The sequence below is a fragment of the Schizophyllum commune genome (genome assembly GCF_000143185.2).
Source record: "Schizophyllum commune H4-8 unplaced genomic scaffold SCHCOscaffold_5, whole genome shotgun sequence".
NCBI lineage: Eukaryota > Fungi > Basidiomycota > Agaricomycetes > Agaricales > Schizophyllaceae > Schizophyllum > Schizophyllum commune.
This window is the reverse complement of record NW_026089542.1, coordinates 1,720,598-1,745,083: the sequence shown is the minus strand read 5'-3', so window position 1 is coordinate 1,745,083 and position 24,486 is coordinate 1,720,598. Positions and strand designations below refer to the sequence as shown.

The 24,486-nt window shown below is 56.5% G+C and overlaps 10 protein-coding genes across 10 annotated transcripts; 3 read left to right on the top strand and 7 right to left on the bottom strand.

Moving 5' to 3' along the window:
* Positions 1-12: 12 nt before the first annotated feature.
* Positions 13-2,623, bottom strand: SCHCODRAFT_02622608 (uncharacterized protein). Its single transcript, XM_050345128.1, has 8 exons — positions 2,460-2,623; positions 1,510-2,403; positions 1,235-1,453; positions 1,056-1,184; positions 940-1,005; positions 727-890; positions 471-673; positions 13-419 (listed from the first exon to the last, which is right to left on the bottom strand). The coding sequence occupies exons 1-8, from the start codon at positions 2,578-2,580 to the stop codon at positions 128-130; spliced, it is 2,088 nt and encodes a 695-aa protein (XP_050200549.1). The 5' UTR covers positions 2,581-2,623; the 3' UTR covers positions 13-127.
* A 120-nt stretch (positions 2,624-2,743) lies between these two features.
* On the bottom strand, positions 2,744-5,484 carry SCHCODRAFT_02622606 (uncharacterized protein). Its single transcript, XM_003036612.2, has 10 exons — positions 5,315-5,484; positions 5,201-5,260; positions 5,111-5,147; positions 4,614-5,052; positions 4,344-4,563; positions 3,960-4,292; positions 3,757-3,906; positions 3,598-3,707; positions 3,209-3,546; positions 2,744-3,156 (listed from the first exon to the last, which is right to left on the bottom strand). Exons 1-10 carry the CDS (start codon positions 5,462-5,464, stop codon positions 2,906-2,908), a joined length of 2,088 nt encoding a protein of 695 aa, XP_003036658.1. The 5' UTR covers positions 5,465-5,484; the 3' UTR covers positions 2,744-2,905.
* Positions 5,485-5,630: 146 nt separating this feature from the next.
* Positions 5,631-7,635, bottom strand: SCHCODRAFT_02622603 (PLP-dependent transferase). The gene is made up of 9 exons (XM_003036611.2): positions 7,412-7,635; positions 7,118-7,356; positions 6,872-7,064; positions 6,573-6,714; positions 6,428-6,521; positions 6,310-6,377; positions 6,055-6,258; positions 5,871-5,999; positions 5,631-5,819 (listed from the first exon to the last, which is right to left on the bottom strand). Exons 1-9 carry the CDS (start codon positions 7,501-7,503, stop codon positions 5,691-5,693), a joined length of 1,290 nt encoding a protein of 429 aa, XP_003036657.1. The 5' UTR covers positions 7,504-7,635; the 3' UTR covers positions 5,631-5,690.
* Positions 7,636-7,864: 229 nt separating this feature from the next.
* On the bottom strand, positions 7,865-12,940 carry SCHCODRAFT_02498745 (Sec63-domain-containing protein; the record flags this gene model as incomplete). Its single annotated transcript, XM_050343079.1, has 16 exons — positions 7,865-9,185; positions 9,236-10,182; positions 10,252-10,335; positions 10,382-10,641; positions 10,690-10,843; positions 10,974-11,155; positions 11,205-11,259; positions 11,310-11,739; positions 11,787-11,962; positions 12,022-12,134; positions 12,185-12,273; positions 12,328-12,446; positions 12,499-12,512; positions 12,566-12,644; positions 12,704-12,811; positions 12,863-12,940. 16 exons carry the CDS (start codon positions 12,938-12,940, stop codon positions 7,865-7,867), a joined length of 4,209 nt encoding a protein of 1,402 aa, XP_050200548.1.
* Positions 12,941-14,306: 1,366 nt separating this feature from the next.
* SCHCODRAFT_02622598 (general substrate transporter) lies at positions 14,307-17,081 on the top strand. Its single transcript, XM_050345127.1, has 13 exons — positions 14,307-14,729; positions 14,831-14,889; positions 14,945-15,028; positions 15,080-15,262; positions 15,314-15,417; positions 15,450-15,453; positions 15,533-15,549; positions 15,601-15,691; positions 15,745-16,002; positions 16,054-16,228; positions 16,284-16,486; positions 16,542-16,623; positions 16,683-17,081. The coding sequence occupies exons 1-13, from the start codon at positions 14,564-14,566 to the stop codon at positions 16,880-16,882; spliced, it is 1,626 nt and encodes a 541-aa protein (XP_050200547.1). The 5' UTR covers positions 14,307-14,563; the 3' UTR covers positions 16,883-17,081.
* On the bottom strand, positions 17,053-17,986 carry SCHCODRAFT_02622595 (LexA/Signal peptidase). Its single transcript, XM_003036609.2, has 5 exons — positions 17,809-17,986; positions 17,643-17,749; positions 17,465-17,592; positions 17,370-17,413; positions 17,053-17,318 (listed from the first exon to the last, which is right to left on the bottom strand). Exons 1-5 carry the CDS (start codon positions 17,929-17,931, stop codon positions 17,130-17,132), a joined length of 591 nt encoding a protein of 196 aa, XP_003036655.2. The 5' UTR covers positions 17,932-17,986; the 3' UTR covers positions 17,053-17,129.
* Positions 17,987-18,348: 362 nt separating this feature from the next.
* Positions 18,349-19,252, top strand: SCHCODRAFT_02666810 (uncharacterized protein; the record flags this gene model as incomplete). The annotated part of the gene is made up of 2 exons (XM_003037969.2): positions 18,349-18,599; positions 18,658-19,252. 2 exons carry the CDS (start codon positions 18,349-18,351, stop codon positions 19,250-19,252), a joined length of 846 nt encoding a protein of 281 aa, XP_003038015.1.
* A 332-nt stretch (positions 19,253-19,584) lies between these two features.
* On the bottom strand, positions 19,585-21,238 carry SCHCODRAFT_02622587 (uncharacterized protein). The gene is made up of 8 exons (XM_003036608.2): positions 21,113-21,238; positions 20,970-21,057; positions 20,876-20,913; positions 20,736-20,821; positions 20,571-20,685; positions 20,249-20,521; positions 19,986-20,198; positions 19,585-19,930 (listed from the first exon to the last, which is right to left on the bottom strand). The coding sequence occupies exons 1-8, from the start codon at positions 21,225-21,227 to the stop codon at positions 19,737-19,739; spliced, it is 1,122 nt and encodes a 373-aa protein (XP_003036654.1). The 5' UTR covers positions 21,228-21,238; the 3' UTR covers positions 19,585-19,736.
* A 258-nt stretch (positions 21,239-21,496) lies between these two features.
* Positions 21,497-23,185, top strand: SCHCODRAFT_01165990 (PLP-dependent transferase; the record flags this gene model as incomplete). Its single annotated transcript, XM_003037968.2, has 3 exons — positions 21,497-21,688; positions 21,736-22,356; positions 22,406-23,185. 3 exons carry the CDS (start codon positions 21,497-21,499, stop codon positions 23,183-23,185), a joined length of 1,593 nt encoding a protein of 530 aa, XP_003038014.1.
* Positions 23,186-23,300: 115 nt separating this feature from the next.
* On the bottom strand, positions 23,301-24,464 carry SCHCODRAFT_02747669 (uncharacterized protein). Its single transcript, XM_003036607.3, has 2 exons — positions 24,065-24,464; positions 23,301-24,008 (listed from the first exon to the last, which is right to left on the bottom strand). Exons 1-2 carry the CDS (start codon positions 24,425-24,427, stop codon positions 23,370-23,372), a joined length of 1,002 nt encoding a protein of 333 aa, XP_003036653.1. The 5' UTR covers positions 24,428-24,464; the 3' UTR covers positions 23,301-23,369.
* Between the last annotated feature and the right edge of the window lie 22 nt (positions 24,465-24,486).

The window sequence follows — 24,486 nt, the reverse complement described above, 5'->3', positions numbered from 1 at the left end:
GCGGATTCGAGCGTGGCCCTCAAGAGCTGCCTCAGTCGAGGCAACGACGATGAGGAGGACGATTCCAAATTACAAGCATCGATTACTGATACACAGCAAGCCTCGTACACATGAGCACGTAGACAATCTATCGCAACCCATAGCTCCTCGACCGCCCATTCGACGACGGCAGCTCCATCCCCGACTCCTTTATCCGCCGCTCCACATCCGTCACCTTGCCCTCCACATCCCGCACCGCGCCATCGATCCACTGCAGGCTCTCCAGGTGGCTGCTGAGGATCTGCTGGATCGCGTTCATCGGGTTTTCCGCCGCCGCGTCGGCGTCAGAGGTCGAGAGACCGTTCACGGCCTCGATCATCTGGGCCAGGGAGGAGGACATGTCGTCGAGGTTGGTGAAGAGCTCGGTGGCGAGGGTGTAGCTGCGAAAAACGCGTTAGCCGGGAAGCAGGATAGGCGGTAGGGCCACGTACTTCTTATCGCGTTCGGCGTCGGCCGGGCCTGCGTTCATAGCATGGTAGCCAGCACCTTGGCCGAGCAGACCGTCAAGGTTCTTTTCGTACTCGTCTAGGACCTGCGAGAGCTCCTTTTGCCTGGTCTCGACGCTGTCGAGGGACTGGTCGATCTCCTGCTGTTCCCTCTCGGCCTTGAGCACATTGGAGTACAAGGCTGCGAGCTGAATGAATAGTTAGTCTCCATGGGAAGGATGAATTGGGCCTATGCACGTACATTGTTGCTGTTCTCAATCAACGAACGGTCCCAAGCTTGAACCTCATGCGCGAAGGTCTTGAATTCCTTGACGTGCGTCTCAAGGTCGGCAGACCACTTGTTGACTATCTCCTCGATGGTTTTGCCTCGCAACATAGATGGCGGCTGCACGGAAATGTTGACCGCTGTCAATCGTTCAGCATCGAAACTCAATTGTTCGCAGAACAGACGCACCATCAGCTTTTGCCGGTGCTGCCGATGATGCGGCGGGTGTAGAGCCGAGTGTTGGGGCAGTTGATGCTAGCGCAGCAGTCAGCTTATATTCTAGGCTCACGGGGTTATGTACTCACCAGGAGCAGCACCGTCCTTCTTGTCCTTGTCGTCAGTCTTCGCTGCGCCAAACAGGTTGAAAGTGGGCGCAGGGGTGTCCTTTTTCTCGGCCGGCTTAGTACCAAACAGACCACCAGTTGCAGGGGCAGCTATCAAGGCTGAATTAACATCATGTCGACGCCGGTTCGATCTCGCTCACCAGTCGAAGCACCTGGCGCTGGTGTACCCGGCTTATCCGCTGGCTTTGCGAACGAACCAAAAAGTCCACCGGCCGCGGGCGCGGCGGGCGTAGTTGAAGACGAGGCACCTGCTGCTGGCGTTGCATTGTCGGCAGGCTTGGCGCCGAAGAGTCCACCTGATGGGGCAGGCGTGCTGCTGCTTCCTGCGGCAGGTGTAGTGGTTGTCCCGCTACCGAACACTACACAAAACCATCGAGTCAGGAAAGGTGATGATGTGCAAGCGTATAACACTTACGACCACCAGTAGCAGGCTTAGCAGCATTATCCGCTGGCTTCGAGCCAAACAAGCCTCCGCCAGTAGAAGCGCCAGTGTTTGTTGTGTTGGAAGAGGCAGCAGCACCTCCGCCGAACAGACCCCCGGAAGGGGTGCTAGAATTCTGCGGAGTTGACGAGGCCGCGCCACCACCGAAGAGAGAACTGCCAGTATTCGTCTGACCAGCGGCAGGAGTCGACGACGCGCCAAATAATCCGCCCCCAGAGCTGGCAGCAGGCGTGGATGAAGCTCCGCTGCCGAATAGACCGCCGGCGGGGGGGTTCGTTGATGGGGTCGTGGTATTGTTCGTAGAGTTGGTCGTGGCATTGTTGGATCCACCACCGAAGAGGGAGTTGGTCGCTGGTGTGGTAGAGGAAGTGTTGGTGTTGTTGTTAGTGTTTGTGTTCCCGAAGAGACCACCACCTCCGCCCCCAAACGCGCTGCCTAAACCGCCGCTAGTCGTGCCGGTGTTGCTCCCAGGGTTGTTGGTCGCATTTGCCCCGCCTCCAAAGAGACTGCCGCCAGTACTAGGTGTGGAGGTGTTCGTGTTCGACGCGCCCCCACCAAAGAGGCTGCCGCCAGCGGTACCCGTCTGTCCAGCTGGCTTAGCACCGAACAGACCGCTACCGCTGCCAAACGCGCTCCCAGTGCTTCCAGTCGCGCCAGCATTGTTCGTGTTGTTCGCGCCGCTCCCAAAGAGACCCCCTCCCGTATTCGTGTTGTTCGAATTGGCCGCACCACCGCCGAACAGACCGCCAGAGGTCGCTCCAGTCTGGCCAAAGGCGCTCCCGGTGCTGGCTCCCTGATTCTGTTGCGCGGGCTGACCGAAAGCACTTCCCCCACCAAAGGAGCCGAAGCCAGTCGCAGGCTTCGATGCTATGAGATCATTCGATTAGTGAATCGCACAGAAATCTTTCAACGCGTTCACGCACCTCCAAAAGCGCTCGACGCGCCGGGCGTACCGTTCGCCTGATTGTTATTGTTGTTGTTCGCCCCTTGACCGAAGAGGCTACCGGTGCCGCCAGTGTTGTTACCTCCACTGAAGAAACTCATTGTGCAGGAGGAGCGGCTGGCGTTGGGGAATGATGGACGGGGAACAGAACGCGAGGCGCGTCTGATCAACGCGTCCCGTTTCGGTAGGCTTTGTGGCGCATGTTGGACCCACAAGTCAAGCGCATGTCAACAAAGGCGTGTTCTTATTGTGTTTTTGGCCAGTGTTTTCTGCTAATCCCGCAATCAAGTATAGATAGACATGGAAATGCCAGATAGCGAGCCTTGCATACGAAGACGATAGAGACCCTTGGTCCAGAAAGTCCACAAATTATAGCTACACGATAATCAACTCTACACAACAACAAAGCCATCAACAGTGAACACGCTATACAGCAGACACAATCTCTTCGGCCTTGTTGAGGGCCTGCACCATCCGGATGCACTCCTTCCGCCTGTTCACCACGAACTCGCTCTCCTTCATCAAGTTGTCGAGCGTGTCCGGCTTGTAGAGCTCTTGCAACAGCTCCTTCTGCAAGTTCTCCTTTGCGTAATTCACAAGCGTAAGTGAGATTGCCTTCGGAACGGTGTCGATCATTTCGCGCTTGACGATGTTGAAGTAGGAGTGAATGAGAAGCTCTTTTGTCACTAGTCAGCACGAGTCCACCACATGAATACGTCTCCAACGCACTGATGACCTCCGTCTCCATCGTCTCCCTGTCATTGAACGCCGCCTGCGGCTTGATCACCGGCGGCGGTGCCTCCATCGTGCTCGCCACCGTCGTAGGCGCAGCCTTCTTCCTCTGTATGGTCTTGCTAGTCGCAGAGAAGAATGACCCGAAGAAGCTGGGCTCCTCGTGCTTGGGGTCGACGTCCAGATCGCGCGGGTTCGCCTGGATTTGCTGGCGGCCCTTCGGGTCGGGCGTGCCGGGCTTCGAGGGCGGGTTCAGACGGTCGTTCACTATTTGCATAGCTTTGTGACCGTTGAGGAAGTCAGGGTGGGTGGTGTTAACGTAGCAGGCTTGCATGCTGAGGGCGAGTGTCAGTGAGATGTAGCTAGAAGGTAATTTGACGACGTACGCGACCATGTCAGACACGAGTTTGGTTGTCGGGTTCATCGCCTGCTTGAAGAAGTTGATGACGACGGAGTTCAACCGTTCACGCAAGGCAGGGTAGCGCTTGAACGATTGCTATCCAAGCAATGAGCCCAGATTGACCGATGCAAGACCAACCACTCACGATCTTGGCCAACAATTGTGACAATATCCGGGTGAGCTCGTCGTATACCAGCTGGCAGCACTTTAAGCTGGGCTCTTCTAACCGCTTAATCTGCTGCTTCACGATGATCTCGAACGCAGCCGTGCCGACGAAGATGGATGGCGTCGAACCCTACGATCTCGCTTGAGCAAAACCATCCCCAGAAAGGTGTGCAGTGCACTCACCGAAGAGTTGTACAGAATCGTCCGGATATCACCATCCTTCACCTGGTCGAACGGATCGATGCTCTTCACACCATTGCTATACAGCTCATGGAACACAAAACTGATACGAGCGCCACCGTTCAGCTCGTTCAGCGACAGGTCCGTCGTAATGCCGTCGATGGCGTTCCGGAACTCGGACGTGAACTCGGTGATGACGGAGAGGACGATGTTGCCTGCGTTACCGTCGGCGGTGGGGCCACCCAGGGAAGCAAGCTCGGCGTTAAACTTCTGAAGCTGCTGCGAGATGCGCATCTTTATGTCAGGGAGGGTGGCGCGAATGTGTTGCATAAGGAGCTAGAGGGGGACGTAAGCTATGTGAGCGCGCAAAAGTGGCAGGCGACGCACCGTGTTCAGCTTGCGCGCGAGGTATGGCGTGCCGCAGTAGCTCTCCTTACCAGCGTACGAGGGATGGGACGAGAAGTACTGCCGCTCGTACTCGAGAGCTGCCGCAATGGCCTTTCCTGTCTCAATGTCCTTCTGCCCACGGTTGACCACCGGAACGTAACCAAGACGAAGGGGGATGACCCGTCCAGCGAGAATGTCGATGACATCCGTCCCCTTGTCCCTGTATCACGCTCAGTGCACCACACCCTCTCGCATTCGACTGACACTCACATAAGATCAATCTTCGTCAACACACCAATCGTCCTCAACCCCTCCGGATCCACCTCCCTCGCCAACTTCAGGCCATCTGAGTTCGCCAGATCCGTATTCGCCGCCGTCACCGCCAAAATGATACATGACGGCTTCGAGATGAACTTGAGGACCATATCCCTGATCTGCTTCTCAATATCCTTCGGCTGGTCCCCCACGGGCACCTTCGTCAGACCCGGAAGGTCGACGAGGGTGAGCGTGACGACGTTGGGGGAGAATATGCGCAGGTTGATGGGCTGCGGGGAGATGCCCGCGTTCTTTCCCGTCTTCGCCTCCGTGTCGCGCACGATCTCGTCGCGTATCTTGCCGAAGTCGTAGAACTTCTGGCCGGGGAGATGCAGGAACTCGCCCCACTCGTCCGCGTTGGCGGCCTTGTCGGCGGTGGTGTCGACTTGGGCGTCTGGGAATGGGGAAGGGCGGGTGAGCGATATGCGAGTAGGATGAAGCTGGCGACACACCATTCTTGCCTGCTGGCCTGTTAATAAGTTGCAGAACCTAGCAGCCAATGTGAGTGACCCAATCGCCTCCTCTATAGATTATCGCCTTACCAGCGGTCTCCTCGTCACAATGCCCGTCCCTCGCGGCAGAAAATCCCTCCCCACGATGTTCTGCCCGCCCCCTCGTCAGCGCTCGGTCGATCAACGCGTTACCAAGCCACCCACCTCGAGCACACTGCTCTTCCCGCTACTTTGGCTGCCCAACACGCATATCTGGGGCAGGTCGATCTGCGACGCGGACGAGCCGACGGCGGAGAACACGTCCTGGAGCTTGTTGACGATGCTGACGACTTCGACGCCGAGCCCGGTGGTCATTTTGGCAAGATGGATGTAGAGAAGGTGACGTGACGCGTATTGGCAGTGCACCGAGGGCGACAGAGGCGCAGCGGGGGCCGGCCCCTCAAAGATAAGATAAGATATAGGCTCCTGCCACGAATCTCATATCGACTTGTTCAAGACATTCATGGTCTCGACCCTCAACTCACTGACAAACAGCGGCGTATAAATCTCAAGAATACATTTTGGCTAAGTCGAGTACACTCTATGGCTTCTTGATGTACTTCTTTAAGCCCTGCAAGCGCTCCGCCGCCGCTCTCAACGTGTCCTCATCCTTGCAGAAAGCAAACCGTGCAAAGGCCTCGCCGATGTTAGCGTGCTCCTCGCAGTAGAACTGTAGGACACGTCAGTCTGCGAGTCTCTGCAACACGACGACAAAACTTACCTCGCTGACAGGGATCGTCGACACGCCAATCTCCAGCGCGATGAACCAGCACGCGCGGAAGTCACGTCCGCGGCCCTTCACGCTCTCCGGGAAGGCGTAGTCCTCAGGGAAGTCAACGTCAGAGATGTCCTGCGTGGTGATGAGCCTGTCTGCTCTTTCAATCGTCACTCAGGTAGGGACTCACTAGCAGAATGAAGTAGCTGCCCTCCGGCAGGGAGTACTTCAACCCTAGGTCATCGAACGCCTTCACCAGGATGTTTCTCCTCGCGGTGTACTCGCGAAGCTGTGTCGCGTAGAAGTCATACTTGGGCGCGAGCTCCAGGCCGCCTGCGACGGCTTCTTGCATCGGCGAGTTCGAGCAAAAGACGATGCGCGTGGTAGCAGCGAGCTAGAGGTGGTTTAGCAAACAGATCAACATAATCGAAATGGACAAGCTCACCGTGGGCTTCAGTATAGACTGTGGGCCGATGAGGTAGCCAACGCGCCAACCAGTTGCCGCGAACGTCTCTGCCAGGAAATGAGTGATCCTATTGCGAACGAGGGAATAGGTAACTCACTTCCTGCTGAGCACACTGTGACAGTGCGGTCCCACATGCCGGGAAGGTTCGCGATCCTGAAGTGCTGCTTGCCATCGAAGACGAGGTTCTCGTACTGCGAGGTACGTTCAGCACAGGTGCAACTTGCAGTCCACGAATTACTCACCACTTCATCCGACATGACCAACAGGTTGTTCTCCTCCGCCACAGCTGCGATACCCTCCAGTTCCTCCTTCGTGAAGACCTTGCCGACCGGGTTGTGTGGTGTGTTGAGGATGATCATCTTCGTCTTCGGCGTTACTGCCGCGCTACAAATTCAGCATCAGCAATCTGTCGGACGGCTCGCCCTATCTTGAGTAGGAAGCCTCTCCTCCCGTCATTCATGCGGCCCCTTCTCGGGTAGTGGTTGCCTTCATCAACCCGGAGCAGTCTTCGACACTGATATATGACTGATGGCACACGTACCGAAGCTCGGCAAGGTCGATAGTCCAGTCACCGCTCGTCGCGTTCGCCTTGTCGTGAGATGGCGGGTGGAGGGGCACGTAGACGGGCTTGCCGCCGTTGAAGGTGACGGAGGGGAGGTACTGATCGAAGAAGGGCTCGAACATGATCACCTCGTCCCCCTGCTCGAGGAACGCGGTGAAGACGGAGTACTGGCCTGAGGCAGGAGCTCAGTGAGATATCCAAGGGCAGAGCAGATCTAGTACGCACCCTCATTGGCACCGCTAGTAACAAGGATGTTCTGCTCCACGTCCAGCTCGCGGTTGAACAGCGGGCTATAGACATCCTTGATTGCCTGCCGCAGCCTGATGCGCCCCTTGGGATGCGAGTAGTGGTTCGCCGCGACGGTGTGCAGCGCCTTCTCCGCCTGCTCGGTCACCCACTCGGGCGGCGCGAAGTTCATGTAGCCCTGCCCGAGGTTGATGCAGTCCGCGGGGAGGTTTGCAGCGCTGGGTGTGCTTGATCAGCAGCTGGGGGACCCATCGCACGACTGAGGGAACGCACTTGAAGATAGACCACACATCCTCAGCGAGCGCCCGCCCCTCCTTCAGGCGCGAGGAGAACGGGATCAGCTGCGATCGGTCGGTGGCGGCCATTGTCAATGAGGTGCTGATGAGTGTGCGAGAGAGGGTATGAACGCGGGGAACGCTAAAGCGCGAGCTCAGGAGACTCGAGATGCGGGGAACACGAATGCGGCGGGCCAGCATGCGCTGGCGAGTGGGAGTCAGAAACAAGCTTAGGAACGGGCTGACTCGGCAAACAAGGCGATATCATCTTTGGGATGCCGTTCACCAACGTCGCTTCCAATGGCGCGAAGCGTGATAACGCGCCCGCTGCAGGCCGAATGTGTCCCGGCGCCGTCGGCCGACGAGGGGTGGACCCACGAATGCGAGGGAGATGACTGGCCGGCGTATGTGTGGACAGGTAGTGTATGGTATAACAGCTATAGTACATCGTCTATCCTTGCTCGTTCCGAGGTCCATCCGCACTTGCCTCTCCTCTACGCTCCTCGAAGTACGTGTCCACTAAGCTATCCGCAATCCGCGACAGATTGGAATCTCGCTTGTTTGGTGCTCCTCCATAGTACACCGGATTTGTCGCTACCCTCCTTGCCAGGAATGTGAAAGACAGCGCATCGACAATGTGCTGCTTCTCTGGCAAGTCACCCCGCGAACGCCGTTCGTTGTACCAGTCTTGCAGGAGTCGCTGGTCCAAAAGTTCCGATTCCAAAGGCAGACCATCACCAAGGAAGCGCAAGATGGTGTCTTTCGCCTCCGACGCGCAGAAGAGATGGAATTTCCCGGACCCTCGGTGTCGTACGGCTCGCCCCTGCATCCGGACCAGCTCTGGCAGCGCGTAATCCGCTAGTCCACCCCCATCCGCGCGTGCATACTGCGTCCCGAGCACAAGCACGCTCCCCGCTCGCACAGGCAGTGCCCACGCCGCCTCGCGCGGCACCAGCAACACCCGCAACACACCTTCCGCAAAGAGCTCGAGCATCAGCACCCGGTCTATCCGATGCACACCGTCATGGAAGAATCCGACACCGCGACTGATGAAATCCGCCAGCGTATGGTCATGGAAGCGGGCGAGTCGATCCTCAAGGACCTCTTGTGACACGTCCAGAGGCAGGAACCCGCGGTCCGTCTCCTTCGCAAGCGCCGCGTACGTGATGAGATCCTGCGCGACGGGCCGCATCTGTGCGCGCGAGGGCACGAAGACGATGGCAGCTTCACCTGGTGCAGACTCGATGGCGTCAAATGCCGGCTTGGCCATCGCCTTGAATAAGGCAGCGGAAGGCGGGATGGTAAACGTCTGTGCGTGAACCGACAACGGCTGGTCGCGGTCAGAGGGACGGAAGCTGTGAACACCGGCTGGGTCCGCATCCAGCCAAGCAGCCAGGTCGCCTGGGTCGTTGAGCGACCCCGACAATCCAACGTACCGCGTCGGGACGGTCTGCGTGGCATGCCTGAGGAGGGAGATGCCGAGTTCGTATGAGGCGTCAAGTAGCTCCAGGCCTTCGCAGATGACGAGGTCAAGTCCAGTGAGCGGAGATCGCGCATCGTGGCGCCTCATCGCCATGAGTAGCTCCCGTGCAAGCACCACCTTGATGGTCGGTTTCTGAGGTCGTGCGAGGACGTTCATCCCAGCGTACGACTCTACAGACACGCCAAGAACTTGGCTTCGTTCCTTTAGTTCTGCGGTAATCTCAGCGGCGATGCTTTTCTTGGGCGCAACGATGAGGACCCAGGCATCCGGCTTCGCAGTCGCAGCAGTCCTGAGCTATGGTCAGCTTCGGGAAGTCCTGATCAAATCAAGTCAACGTACAGTGCTAGAATGTACGCCATCGTCGACTTCCCAGCAGCCGTCGGCGCGCAGAGCAGCGAGTGCCACTTGGTGTTCAGCAAGCTCCACAATACTTGCGACTGAATCGCATTGAACTGGTGGATATGGTGCGCGAACAGCTCCTCCACTCGCGGCTGCCTGGCCACTTTCAGCGGCAAGTACGGCAGCGGCAACAGCTGCGTATGGCTCCCGGTAGGGAATGGCATCACCAAGTCGTCGAAGGGTACCAGGATCTCCTCCTCTGCCCCGATCCACCTATCAGACACGAACCGGATTGTCACTGAGGGCGGAGGCAGCCCGTCCGGAATAGCGATCACAAACTCGACGTTCAGCACGTCTGTCGTTTGCCGGAAGGCGAGGTGCCAGATCTGGAAGATGGTTTCTCCATTATGGTCCTCGACCCACAGCCAGAAGGGCTCGATGGATCCGTGTAGGCGTGCATTCCAGTCGAAGGCGCGCTTGACGCGCACAGCGATTCGGAGGACGTCGACGCCGAGAGGCTTGAGATCGTAGGTGATGGAGGCGGTGGGGAATTGGCGTGCGGCGTTGAGGATTGCGTTGCCGTGGATTTCGTTCAGGTGTACGAGTTCGCCAATCTCCTTCGCGGTCATCTCAACGAAGTCAGCAGGTGCATAGGCGTCGGCCCATCGCTCGAGGTTGTGCAGTACATCCCGCTTGAGATCGAACTGCTTTAGCGGCTGGTCGAAGGGCCATAATCGCTTCTCCACGGCTTTGCTTAGACCCATCAGCACCGCAGAAACGGTCGCCCACTTCCGGCTGACTGCAATTTCCAGCAGTGCGCGGACAATACGTCCGGCGTTTTGCGCAACATACGCGGAGTCAGAGATGAGGGCGAAGTCGTCGAGAGGCAGCCGCGAGATGTATCCCTGGAGAAGGATGTTGACTTTGTCCTGGGTAGTTATGGTGATCTTCTCCGAGCTGCCGTCGTCCATCTTGCCAGCGTATTTGAGGGCCTGTATACTTTCCCTGGCACGTACAAGTCCTGGAACGTCGCAGGGGATGAGGTCCTTGAAGGAGACGAGCTCTGGGATTTCAGTCTCTCGCGACTGGACTTGTTCGAACTGATCTGACGTGAGCGTATGTCCTCAAAGGCTCCGTCATACGTACCTCGGTACTCTTGCTGAGCATGACGAGAACGTCGGCTTCAGACATCTTAGTCTTGAACTCCTTGTTGAAAATCTCGATGGAGGCGTGGCGAATGTAGTACTTCGCAGCAATGCGACCCAGGTCAGTGATGGTAAACCCACCGGTGGTGCGGTCGAAGGCGATCATGCGTGCATTCGCCAACTTCTGCGCCGCGGCTGTGACTAGCTCTCCACGCTTGTTGCTGAGCGAGGGGTCGTCCGCAAGCACGTCGCCGGGAATGCCTGGGTGATGTTTATCATCTGTACGCCCATGTGGAGCCTGAGCCTCACCATAAACGAAGGGATTCTTCTGCATCCGCACATGCAAATAGGTGTATCCCATCCACTGCACCGCGTCGCGCACATTGGCCACCGTTCCCAGCGCAATTTCTGCATTGAGCGAATCCACGATCCCTTTCTGAAACCTAGCACGACGAGTGGTCAGCTGCCTGCCGAGCCTTGGCAACGGCGACTTACTGAGATTCGATCGGGTTCTGTTCGAATTGTCGGGGAAGAGCGGAGGAGTCGCGTGGTCAGTATGTGGAGCCTCCATATCGGGAACAAGGACTGCCTACCTGGGACGTGACGGCCTCGAGGTAGTGCTGAAGCTTGTCGTCGGTGGTGGCGATGTATCCTTCACCACTGGTTTCGAGGCCGGGACGGCCGGCGCGACCGAAGACTTGGAGCACGTCGAGGACAGAGAGGTCGACGAAGGCGCCGCGGGAGCTGTCGTAGACCTGTGTGCCCTTGATGAAGACTGGGGAGGTCAATATACTGATCGATCCTCCAACATAGGAACTACTCACCTGCATGCGCCGGCAAGTTGACACCCCAGGCAAGAGTAGCCGTACAGCAAAGTACCTTGTCCAAATGTCAGCAAGAGCCCTTGGGTTTGCATACGCAAGGATCACCTTGATTGCACGAGCTTCGAACATCCTCTCCATCATATTCCTGTCCGACCTCAACATACCCGCGTGATGTATACCAAACCCGCTGTCAAACAGCTGCTTCATCTCCTTATTCCTCGACCCGCCAATCTCCTGGCGGAACCGTCCATACATCGGGTGCTCCGTGCACAGGAAGTCGTCGCTAACGCCTTCCTTCAAGGCAGCCTCTGAAAGCATCATGCCCGTCTTGACCGTGTCCTTGCGAGAGTGAACAAAAACCATGACTTGATGACCCTGCGCGACAAGCTCGGAGACCTTCTTGAAGGCGACGGTGTCGAGGTTCTTGCGCGACTGCGGGGAGTTGGGCTTGCCCTTGATGCCGAGGAAGTGCTGTTCCAAAGGGACTGGACGGAAGGAGGAGTCGAAGTAGAAAAGACCTTTGTACTTGGAAACGCTGGCTGGTGTCAGAGAAAGAGTTTAGATAGAAAGGAGCATGCGCACCTAAGGAACTCGGCTACGTCGACATAGTTCGGCAATGTAGCGCTGAGACCGACGATGCGGATGACGGACTGGCTGGACTCAACCTGCCGGAGTGTTCGAGCGACGATAGTCTCGATGACAGCGCCTCGCTCATCGTTCAGCAAGTGAACCTCATCGATGATCAACAACTTCAGGAGCTATACGCAATACCTATGATCAAAGGAGTGAAGAAGAAGGACAAGGTAAAGTGACGTACCGACGCTAGCTCACCCTCTCCTGTGGGTTTGCGAGTTACAACGTCCCACTTCTCCGGGGTCGTGACGATGATCTGCGTGTCCGCAATCTCCGCCTTCGTAAGCTGCATATCACCTACCAAACCATCAGCTCTTCCCACCCGCAGAAAGTACGCCATGACGCACCCGTCAACTCTCGAACCGAGATTCCCAGCCACTGCAGCCTCTTCCCCAGCTTGCGCACGATCTCCGCAGCGAGCGCCTTCATCGGTGCCCTGCATATCGCCAACGTCAGTGCGCTATCGCCGAGGCTCGCATCCTATACCCACACGTAAATAATCTTGAACTTCGCGCGGTCGATTGTGGAGCGCAGGGGTGCGCCTTTTGCGCCCGACCTGTGCTGGTCGAGGACTCGGAGCACAGTAAGCATCGCGACGTCAGTTTTTCCCTGCGTATGTTTAGTCTGGTCTGTGTAGAGATATAGTGATTGAATAGCTTACTGCACCAGTAGGGGCTAGAAGAGCTAAAGTCAGGGCAATCCAGATCGATGAAGCGGTGCGCGCATACCGCAGACGAGCATATTTTCGTTCGATCCGTACGCTGTCGGGTAGACGATACTTTGTATCCTGTTGAGGGTTTGGTAGCCCTAGAAAAAATTGAACGGCGTCAATGCAAGGCAGAGACGTTACTGTGACGCAGACCTACCGGAAAACAGGGTTTCGCTAGATCATCTAACTCGGACACAGGGATAAGACGTTCGGTGGATCGTGGCGGTACTGGCCTCGCAGGTGGAATGATAACCTCCTCGTATTCCTGAGAAAAGTCAATCCCCAGAAATAGAGAGCTGAAGTAGTACAAGCCTACCTCGTGCATGGCTCGGGTGGTGTCCACAGGAAGCATGAAGCGTGCACCCGTATGGGAGAGCACATTTCCCTGCGACATTCCCGAGGATGTGTATACATGTGGCAGCGCCTCTGGTCCGTCGTGCTGCAGAATAGGTAAGGAATCGATTTGCGGCACTGAGAAAGTCAAATTACTGCGACACCGCTGAACAGAGGACGCGCGGCATTCTTCTCGAAAGTCTGCGCCATTCTCTGGCGTGCAGCCTCCGGGGATAGGTCCTCTGAAATGGAAGCATCAATTAGAATGTGATACAGAGAACTAGACCAGACGTACCGTCTGCAGGGGCGGCGTGGGTTTGCGCACTGCTCTGGTTGAGAGCCGCTTTAAGCTAACTATATTAGCCTACTTCACAGCCATTTTTACAGACTTCACTTACTTCTGCTGCGACATCCGCAGGGTGCGAGGATATCTGGAAAACCAGCTCCATGTCTTCAAAGCCGATGAGATCAGCCAGCTCAGAGGACAGGTCTCCGGATTTCGCCAGGACGTCGAGCAATGGTTGGCAAATATCCTTGAAATTTGGACGCCTGGAAAGGGGAATCAATGAAGCCCACTGACCGACCAAAACCGTACTGACTGTAGCAGGGCAGTAACAATTCTACCTCCTGACGTATTACGAGCGGTGTAGTGGTCCAATACGGACTCAACCTGTTCTGCGTCGTCTTCGACGCTGGCGTCGACATCTCCTTAACCAAAGTATCAACACGTGAACGTGGATAGAAGATGGTCGATAATCACGGGAATCAACAGTCGAACTAGACGCTCTTGTGTGAGCCCACGCATGAGCAGCTGAGCAGAGAGAGGGTACCTGGATCGCTGCAGCCACGAGTCTAAAATCCGTTTGTTATCCGCGGAATCCCGACTGGCTCCACCCATGAGAAATTGGAGGTGCTCTGCGATCTGCATCTGGCCGGACATAGTACGAGTATGGGATGGGAGGAGGGAAGGATTAAGCAAATCCTATTGACTACGTTGTCCAGATATAGTCGATGAGAATAAGTTGCGTCGGTCGCACCGACTCACACCGACTTGAATCGAGCAGTGGTGGGTGTCGAGTGGCTGACTCGACGTGACGCGTAACACGCGGCTGATCCATTGATTGCCGGATAGTTCCGGTTCCCACGACTCGGTCATGGGACGCGGCTTGTTGGAATTGAAGTTCGCCTTGAACTCCTGTGTGGCCATCGTCCCGGGCCTCGTACCAACCTTGTCCCGCTCCTTCACCACTCCATGAACATCCCACAAATGTCCTCACATAGCAGAACGATATTTTGAACGAATTTTGGAAGCATTTTCCCCTGAAATCGTCACCGCGCTGGATAGCGACGCGCTGTGTCCTAGGATATAACGAGGGACATAACTTCAGGCTTAACAGCTACCCGCGCCACCGAGCAACAGAGTCGTTGAGAGGCTATTGAGGAGCTATCGGATTTAAGCGTGTAGACTTGGCGCGTGACCCTACGCGCTCGCCTGAAGTCCTACGTCCGGTCAATACGCATTGAACAATGACATTTGCAGCTCCACTCCCAGGCCCGTCACCATGTGCCGCTCAGCTTCCGTCCCGCATCCCCCGCCGACGCGACGAGTCCGGGGACACGCGCGTATATATACTAGAGCGAGGGGACGTGCTATCCCCACCCCCGCCCCCACCCCCGGATCGCCATGGCTCTCTCTCCGTCCAAGCTCGAGAAGAGTGAACAGTTCCACGAGAACAAGTCGGTCACCTCCGACATCGACTTCAACGAGTACAGCGATGAGGCAGCCAAGTACCACTTTGGCTTGAGGGGGAGGTCACTCACTGGCGCCATCGCCTTCATCGCCGCCACTGGTGAGAACTTTTCCCTTGCTATCCCCGCCCCCACCTTCTTCCCCCACTCCTCCCCTCCGCACCCCAGTCCTGGCGCATTGTTCCCCGCTCACCTTCCCCAGGTTTCACACTCTTCGGTTACGATCAGGGCGTCATGAGCGCGCTGCTGACCGCTCCAAAGGTTGGTCCATATGGCAACTCTTCTCGGTAGATGGCTTATCCGTTTCGCCTCTTAGTTCGTGGAGGTCTTCCCGGAGACCGGCGAAGAGACAGGCCCTGCCAATCATGCGACCTTGCAAAGTCTCCTCGTTGCCATTTATGTGCGTGTGCCGGACCTTTCCTTCCAGCGAGGTCGCTAAACGTAACTATAGGAAATCGGATGCCTCATCGGCGCGTTGGCAAACCTCTGGGTAGGTGACTACCTCGGTCGGCGTCGAACCATCGTCGCTGGCGGTGTCATCATGATCATTGGTGCAATCCTGCAAACGGCTTCCTACGGCTATGCGCAGATGATCGTAGCGCGTATTGTGACTGGGCTGGGCAACGGTCTGAACGTACGTGGACCTACCTATGGGTTGACTGCCATTGACTGATGTTCTATGTAGACCTCGACTGTACCCGCCTACCACTCTGAGCTCTCACCCGCGTCGAGTCGTGGAAGTCTTATCATGATCGAGGGTACTCTCATCGCAGGCGGTATCATGCTATCGTGAGTTCAACCCACTGCGCCCTATAATGCACATACTGATTATACACGCAGATACGTGGGTTCCGATTCCCACTTACCAAAATACATTTACTGATTTCTATCTCCTTCACTTCAGTGGATTGACTTTGGATGGTAAGTCCAATCATCCTTCTCCACGCCTCGTTTGCTCACCCATGTCCTTAGCTTCTTCGCTGGATCGTCATCGGCACAATGGAGAGTCCCCATCGCTCTTCAAATCCTGCTTGCTCTGGTCATGATCATTGGCATCGAATTCGTGCGTACATCTCATTTTCACGTACCTCTTCACATCCTTATCTATGATCTCAGCTGCCCGAATCCCCGCGTTGGCTCTACAAGGCCGGCCGCAAGGCTGAAGCCCTCGCTGTCATTTCTGCGCTCGAGGACAAGCCTGTGACCGACGAGCATGTCCGCACGACGTTCCGCGGTATTCGCGAGGCCGTTGAGCTTGAGACACCTGGGACGGACAAGGATGCAAAGGCTGAGCTCAAGGAGCTCTTCACGGGTGGCCCTGGCCAGAACTTCCGTCGTGTCTGCCTTGGCGTTGTTGTGCAGTGCTTCCAGCAGGTAAAGAGAGTGACTTTCTGTATATTTCATGCGTACTGACGATCTCCTCAGATCACTGGTATCAACCTCATCACGTACTACGCGACGCTGCTCTTCGAGCGCCTTGGCCTGGCAGACGTCGAGTCTCGTATTGTGGCCGCCTGCAATGGCACGGAATACTTCCTGATCTCCATCGTTGCTATCTTCATCATCGACCGCATTGGACGCCGAAAGCTGATGTTGTTCGGTACGTCTCTGTTTTCTCCTTACCCACTGCCAACATCTCACTCAGTGATCCTCAGGCGCCACTGGCCAATGCATCACCATGATTTTGCTCGCCATCCTCGGGTCGTTGAAGGACAACAACGCGGCGCAGATCGTGTCCTGCGTGCTGCTCTTCGTCTTCAACTCGTTCTTCGCCATCGGCTGGCTCGGTATGACCTGGCTGTACCCGGCTGAGATTGTGGGTTTGCGCATGCGTGGTCCGGCGAATGCTTTGTCGACTGTACGTGCTTCATTCATATTAGGCTTAAGGCTCGAATCACTTACGCCTTATCCAGGCATCCAACTGGAGCTTCAACTTCATGGTCGTTATGGTCACTGGGCCCTCTTTCCAGAATATTGATTGGGGAACCTACATCGGTACGCCTACCTATCCTTCATTGCGCCTTCTTAAGGTTTTGCTAACTCGTTTCGCGCAGTCTTCGCGGCCCTGAACGCCCTCATCATCCCCGTCGTCTACTTCTTCTTCCCCGAGACCTCGGGACGCAGTCTCGAAGACATGGACGTCGTGTTCGCGCTCGCGTACAAGGAGGGCGTCTCGCCTGTCAAGGTCTCTCTGCGCGATGATGTGCCGCTGGCAGGAACGCCCGAGGCGGACGCCATCCTTCGCGGGCTGTGAAGCGGGTCCGCCACGTCGGCGGCGGGCCTTGAGGTTGGGGAGTTAGGCCACTGCTTAGCTGGTGTTTTATGCATCTCATGTACTACTATACTCACGCGACGCGATACGCACCGCAATGACCACTGCTTCGGTAGTGACCCTTGTACCATCTAGCATTATCATCTACTTATCCCACGGAATGACACGTTCATATCATTCAGCTGGTGCGATAGAAAGGATCGCTGCTATGAAGGAGAAGGAATCACTGCTATAATTCCGGCAGTACTGCTGCTTCGCTAAGTGTCGTCTGCAGAGGTGTACTGGCAATGAGCCTCTTCTCACGCAACCTTTGTCGTTCGAGCGCCTTCGTATCTCGCGACAGCCGTGTTGAGGGACCGGCGCGCTCAAGGGGCCACAATAAGCCTGTCAATCTCGACTCGACGAGCGCTAGGGGAACCTAGAAGTTCCGGTCAGTTCGTCTTGGCCAGCGTCACGGTAGAGAGCGTACCGCTCCGAAGTGGTTGCTATCATAGCTATGGTATGGGTCGTCACCTAATGAAACGGTGAGCACCTCGGAAGTAGATGATATCTGGACCTACGAACCTTCCACCCACATATGGCCTTGTGGAATTGTGACCACAGCGTCGGGCCAAGGCTGCAGGGCCTTCACCGTGTCGCCGGGAAGCGCAATTATACGCTTGATAAGCATTCGGTGTGGATTAGTAGGAGACCTACGAAGCTCAGCAATTGTTCATTACTTCGACAAGCGAAACTGACGGACCGCATCGCAACGATGTCGCCTCGGCGGAAATCCTCGTAATACACGGGCAGCCGGCAGAAGAGACCGACGTCGTTCCTGAGCATAGACTCGTCAGGATTGAGGGTCGGCTGGAAGACGTACACATGTCAGTACCTGACCCGGGGCCTCAAGTGTGGCGCGCACGAACCTGCATGCTACGCCCGGAGACTGTGTGGATAGGAAATTGTCGGGCGCAAAAGAAGACCAGCGGTGACCAATACAGCACACGAGGGAAGCGCCGAAGGCGCAACGAGGCGAATAGGCGCTCCATTCTGCTCAACTTCCCGTGGGCATCCGGCGAGTTGTGACGGTAAGAGGGCAAGGTCACAAAGGGCGGAAGCTGATGCGCACGTGGGAGCCATCACACGTGTACTTCCCAACAAAGCAGGCCTTGTTCTTCTCTCGGACAGCGCCCTGAGCCTCGTGAAAGGTCATGAAAGGCGGAGCTTGGGCGGCAATTCAGGAAGTACAGCGCTGGCTGGAGATTTGATTACTGATATGATCTCTTTCATAGGCAACGAGGCTCCCGCCGCTTATAAGTATCGGGCGCGCCGATGACTTTTCAACAGCCTCACTCTTCGCCCGCACGCTCTCTCTGCGAGCTTCCCAAAACCTCTGCGCAGAGACAGACCCCTCTTTTAGTTCCATCTACACACTCTCTAACGACCGGAACGAAATCTTCATCAACATGTCCGTTTACAAGCTTCACGATATCGGTAACCGCATGGTCGAGGCGGCGGACGAGCTCACGACCACCTTCGCCGAGTTCGCAACCGACGTGTTCATATCCAACGTGCGCCATAGCGTCCCGAATATACCCCGAGGGCTGTCTTGGACCGCCTTCGTGAAGACGTGCCCGCCCTCACGTACTGAGAACGAAAACTATCGCCCCGAGCCACGTACCGGACAGACGTTGAACACAATCCTGTTTGCGCAACCGTGAGTAACCATCTTTTGCTGTGTTGGAGGCTTCGAAGCTGATTATGCGTCGACTTAGCTCGTCTGTTACAAAACTCACTCAGCTCCTCATCTGCGTCGTGCCAGCCGGCACCGCCTTTCCCGAGGGCGCCCTCACCGACCTCGCTTGCTTCGTCCTGAACAACAGGCACCTCCTGGACAATGAGCAGCTCAAAATTGTGGTCGCCGCGCGAGGCATCGACAATGACAGCCTCGACAAACGGCTGTCCCGCATCCTCGACGAGTGTGCGACGGCATTCGAGGACTCGGACCCTGCGCACAAGCACACTGTCCTCGGCCGACTTACTTGTCAGGGCATCAGACCGCTGCTGCGCTTCGTATTCTCCTCCCGTGGCTTCAAGTCCGCGCAAGACCTAGCCACCGCATTCGGCATGGGTCACTGCAAGGACGGGTATCGGACGGGGGGCGCCAACGTCCAGCGCCGCGCGTCGCGGACCAGCACGCGCAGCATCAAGCGCGGTAGCCAGCTCTTCGCTCGCAGGGAGGAGTACGACCTTCACGGTGCCTACTTCGTCGATGAGAACGGACTCATCATGGACATCCAACGCTGCGCCGCAGAGCAATGCGACTGGCGTCGCGGACTGACGGCTCTTGGCTTCGTGAATCTCGTGTAGGAGGCCCTCAGGGCGGCAGGTGCCTTCTCACTGTACCACCTCACTCTTTCCTGCGCCTTTGTATATGTATCCCGAAAGCATCCGCTGTATTTATATTTGTAACTGCATACTACCTACTTCCCTGCCTCTCTACCTACTGGCCTCTCTACCATGTAGGCACCTCCTTACCTCTCCACCTACCTACCTACCTACCCACTTACCTACTCCGTAGTTAGTTTTATGTTACAATGCAATCTAACGTCATGGTTTGAATCGTGACATTGACAATCCTCCAGCTCGGCCGCCTTTCTGCAAGGCCCGCGAAACGGAAGACCGGCCAAGCGCACAGGGTATGGAAGATATACAAGATTGTCCATTGATAGTACTAGTACTGTTTGTTCATAAGTACAACATGTTGTCGTTTCTTCGTTCGCATGCACCCTAACCAAATATCTACACCATCCGTTTGCATATGTCGCGGACTCTACGCGTACATCTTGCACATCTATGCAAACATCTTACGCATCTTCGCCTTCTCCTTCTCTAGCTTCGCCTTCCGGGCAGTGCGCACGCGGTTGAGCTCGGCCTGGATGCCACCATCGTTCGGCGCGTACTTCAATGCTTCTACGAGGTCCTGCTCGGCATCCTCGTCCTCCTTCTTGGCGATGTTGGCGAGGGCGCGGCGGTAGTGTGCTTTGGCTGCAGAGGCTGTCAGTAACAGGTTGGATGAGGGAAACGTATCAAAAGTGCTCACCTCTCTCGCCATCACTCAACTTGAACAGGCGCAGAGCGCGCGAAGTGTACGCGATGGCGGTATCCGCGTTCTCTGGGGTTGACGGCTGGATCTTGAGCGCAGCGAGGGCGCTGTTTAAGCACAGCGGGGTGAGGAGGGCATCCCACTCGTCCTTCAGCGACTGTGGTGTGCCGTCAGGTAGGACGGGGTGGTAGTCGAGGTACCGCAGAGCCTCTGATCAGCCTGTCAGTTGAGGCAAAGGTCATAAGACCAAAGACACTCACTCTCGTACTTCGCCAACGCTTCCGCGACCTTTCCCTCCTTGAAGAGCTTGTTACCCAGCTCGCGGACGTCCTTCGCAATCTGCAAGCAGGTTGCCGGGTCCTTCTCAAGGTCGCGCGTGTCGTCCTGAGGGTAGTCCTCGTAATTGTCGCCATCGGTAGCTTGGGGAGCCTTCAGGGAGGGATCATCGCGAGACAAGACACCACAGTCCTCGATGACAACAGGGAGCTTTGGGCGGTCGCTCTTGTCGGTTGGCGTGTTCTCGATTTGACGAACTGTGTGATGATGAGGAAGCGAAAGAGAGGAGTTCAAAGGTTTACTGACCAAGAGTCTTTCCCTTGATCACTTCACCGAACACGACGTGCTTGTCGTCCAACCAGGGTGTAGCTGCTACCGTGACGAAGAATTGACTTCCATTCGTGTTGGGACCAGCGTTTGCCTATGAGTCGAGTCAGAGAGAAGTAGGTGGGCTCGTCTAGCAGCACGTACCATGGAGAGGAGGAACGGTTTGGTATGCTTTACGGGGAAGCCCTCGTCCTCAAACTTCTCGCCATATATTGACTCGCCGCCCGTCCCTGCAGATTCTCCTTCAGCATCGAGTAGTCACAGTTTACACGATGGTTCAATACCATTTCCAGCAGTGAAGTCACCTCCCTGGCACATGAACCTGACACGTTCGTTTCTCCATCCGTGGTGGGTAGAAAGCGGATGAAGCGTACTCACCCTTTGATTACGCGATGGAAGCTGCTACCCTTGAAATGAAGGGGCTTTCCAGCCTTCCCAACACCCTTCTCACCCGTACATAACGCGCCTGTAGAGAGGGAACGCGTCAAGAGTGGGATCGCGGTTGAGAGAAGCGTACGTACGGAAGTTCTCTGCAGTCTTGGGCACGAGGTCGTTGTAAAGCTCGAAGATAATGCGGCCAGCTGGCTTGTCGCCGATGGACACATCGAAGAACACAAGGGGACGCTGAGAGGACATGGTGGTTGAGGACAAGTTGTAGTCTACACGGTAAAGGAAAGCTCGAGAAGGATGATTGCGATCGAGCACTTCCCCCGCGGAGGACGAGGAGATACTGTCCACGCGCGGCGCACGCGAGCGGGCCGTGCAAATCACCATAACGTGAGTCGCGACAGGCTCTGCCGCTCTCCGTCGTCGCTGCCGTTGTCGTCGACGTCGACGTTCCCGCCAACATGTCTACCGTGCCGCCCGCGCTCGAGCCGCTCTTTACTACCGTCGCCAATGGTCTGATGACCGTGGAGGCAGCCTTCTACAAGCTGCCAGGGTCTGCTATCGTCGAGCGTTATGTTCGCAGCTCCCACCAGAACGACCCTGGTCGGACGCTGCTCGAGATCATTCTCTTCATCTTTGCCATTCGGACTGTCTTCCAGCGGAGGACACGCTCTAGCTCGGAAAAGCACTTCATCGAGTTCTCGGAGAAGGTGCGCAGCACGGGATGCTAGCTATAGCCGCGGCTAAAGGCGTGCAGGAAATCGACGAGCTTGTAGACGAGTGGACCCCTGAGCCCCTCGGCCAGCCCCTCAGCGAGCGCGAGCAGAATGAACTTGCCGCCGTCCCTGTCATTGCCGGTCCCAATGGTCCCAAACCCAAACTAGCCAGCACGGGCAAGACCGCGATCAACCTATGCAGCTACAACTTCACCGGCCTCGCCGGCAACGAGCACATCAAGGAGCGCGCCATCGAGACCCTACGCAAGTACGGTCTTGGCAGCTGCGGTCCGGCAGGTTTCTACGGTACTCTCGACGTCCACGTCGACCTGGAGAACAACATTGCGGAATTCCTCGGCACCGAGGCTGCTATCCTCTACTCGCAGGGCTTCAGCACTATCCCCTCTGTCATTGCTTCCTTCTGCAAGCGTGGAGATATCATCATTGCGGACCGTGGTGTCAACTTCGCTATCCAGAAGGGTATTCAGATTTCGCGCTCGACCGTTCGCTGGTTCGACCACAACGACCTGCAGTCGCTTAACGATGTGTGCGAGGCCGTGGACCGCGAGCAGCGCAAGAAGCGAGCACCGCTCACCCGTCGCTTCATTATCACGGAAGGCATCTTCGAAAAGGACGGACAGATGGTTGACTTGCCGAAGTTGGTTCGTATTCCAAGTCTGTATTTATATCAATTGGCTCACCTCCGCCCAGATTGAGCTCAAGTACAAGCACAAGTACAGGCTCATCCTCGACGAGTCCTACTCCTTCGGCACTGTCGGTCGCACCGGTCGCGGTCTTACTGAGCTCTACAACGTCCCCGCGAGCAAGGTCGACATGATCGTCGGCAGCGTCGCTATTGGCCTCTGCTCCTCCGGTGGCTTCTGCGCCGGCTCCAAGATCGCCATCGACCACCAGCGCAACAACGGTGCCTCCTTCGTCTTTTCTGCCACCTCACCCGCCCTGCTCGCCGTCTCTGCTTCGGAGGGAATTGAGCTGCTGAAGAACAGCCCCTCTACCCTCGAGGCCCTCCGCGAGAACGTCCGCGTTGCGCGCTCCGTCTTAGAGCGTGTCGACGGCATCAGCATCCCCAGCCACCCCGCGTCGCCCATGATCCACATCTTCCTTAAGAGCGCGAACGACATCCAGCGCGAGAAGGCTAGCGCGACGCTGCATCCCGCAACCGCGACGAAGCCCAAGCACAGCGACCCGCGCTCGGTGCTCCCGCGCGATGCGAACACTTGGGACTGGGACATCGAGGACGAGGAGCGCGCGCTGCAGGAAGTCGTTGAGGACGCGCTCGTGCAGGGTGTCATGATTAGCAAGGCGAAGCGCTTGCGCGGCCAGGAGATCGTTGAGCCCCGGCCGAGCATCCGCCTTGTGCTGACTGCCGCGCTCTCCAAGAAGGACACGGAGAAGGCTGTTGGCATTGTCAAGGCTTCGCTCCAGAAGGTCATTGCGAAGAGGCGGCACACTGGGCACCTCCTAAACTAGGCCTCGACCATCTCCCGTTGTGGTACACATGTCGGTACAAGGTAGATCTTTATTGTATACCTCTATTGTAATATCCGGGCTATATAGTGATGCTTGGTTTTCATTGGGTGTCATAGCCCCCCGTTCAGCGATTTTGGGCAAGGTGAGGGAACGCTCGGGCAGCAGTTGTGATAAGAGGACAAGTTTATGCCTGGGTAGGTTCGGTTGCATCATTAACAGCATCTACAGTAGTGGCCTTGCCGTTAGCACTGGCATCTTCCTTCGTTGGCCCCGTCTCCGGCGCCTTCGTGACGAAGCCCAGCTTCTCCCACCATGCAGCACGATCCGGGAACTTCTTGCTGTACGCGATGACGCGCTCGCGGCTTAGCTGCATGAACTCTGCGGGAAAGAGAGCCTTGTCGTCCCAGGGTAATACTCCCGCCGCAAGAGCGCGAGCTGCCGCGAGTCCCATCATGCGCCTGAGGTCGCCCTCATCCGTTTGCTGCTTCGTGCGCTTGAAGCCCTGCTCCTCGCGCCCGTGGTCGTCCCAGCCCTGCAGCTTCTGTAACAACAGCACAGAGAAAGGGACAACAGGTATGTCGTCTATACGTGTGATTTGCGAAGGGGCGAGCAACGGTAGCATCAGCGTTCCGGGTATGAGGATGTCGACCTTGCATTCCGGTCCCATGTATTCGTCGCGGTAGTAGAGTTTACGGTAGGTGTTTGCTGGATCGCGAGGGAGTTTGAGGAAGAAGTTGCGCGGATTGACGTCAAGGATCTTCCGTTTGATATCTTCAGCGATCAAGCCTGAGTCGGGCGGGACGCAGATGAGAATGTCAACGTCCTGAGTTGTGGCCATAAATCTCAGATAGAACGGATTTATATGCAAATGCCACTCACATTCGGTCTTCGCTTGTTTCCGTATAGGCCACAAGCCATGCTACCAAAGACGGCAGCCGGAAAGCCGATCTTCTCTACAGCAGCCACTGCTGCCTTCGCAGCGCGTCCTACGATGCCAAAGTCGCGGGGAACAGCAGGATCGTGCGGTGCATCTTCTTTCTCCGCCGCCTTATTTCGAAGCTTCTTGACTTTTTTAGCGGGGGCATCCTGAGCAGGCATTTCCTCGCCCTTGTTCGCCTTGGGCTTTCGGCGGCTAGGTCGTTTGCCTTTGGGACGCTGAGAACCATTGGCGGGAGCGTTTGGCGCGGTCGCACCGAGGACCGTTACGATGTTACTCTGTAGCTCGGTTACAGTGTTAGGCATGTTGTGTTTCTTTAGACCGTTGAGTCGAAGGTGGCGAAAGTGGGGGTAAGAAACAAGGA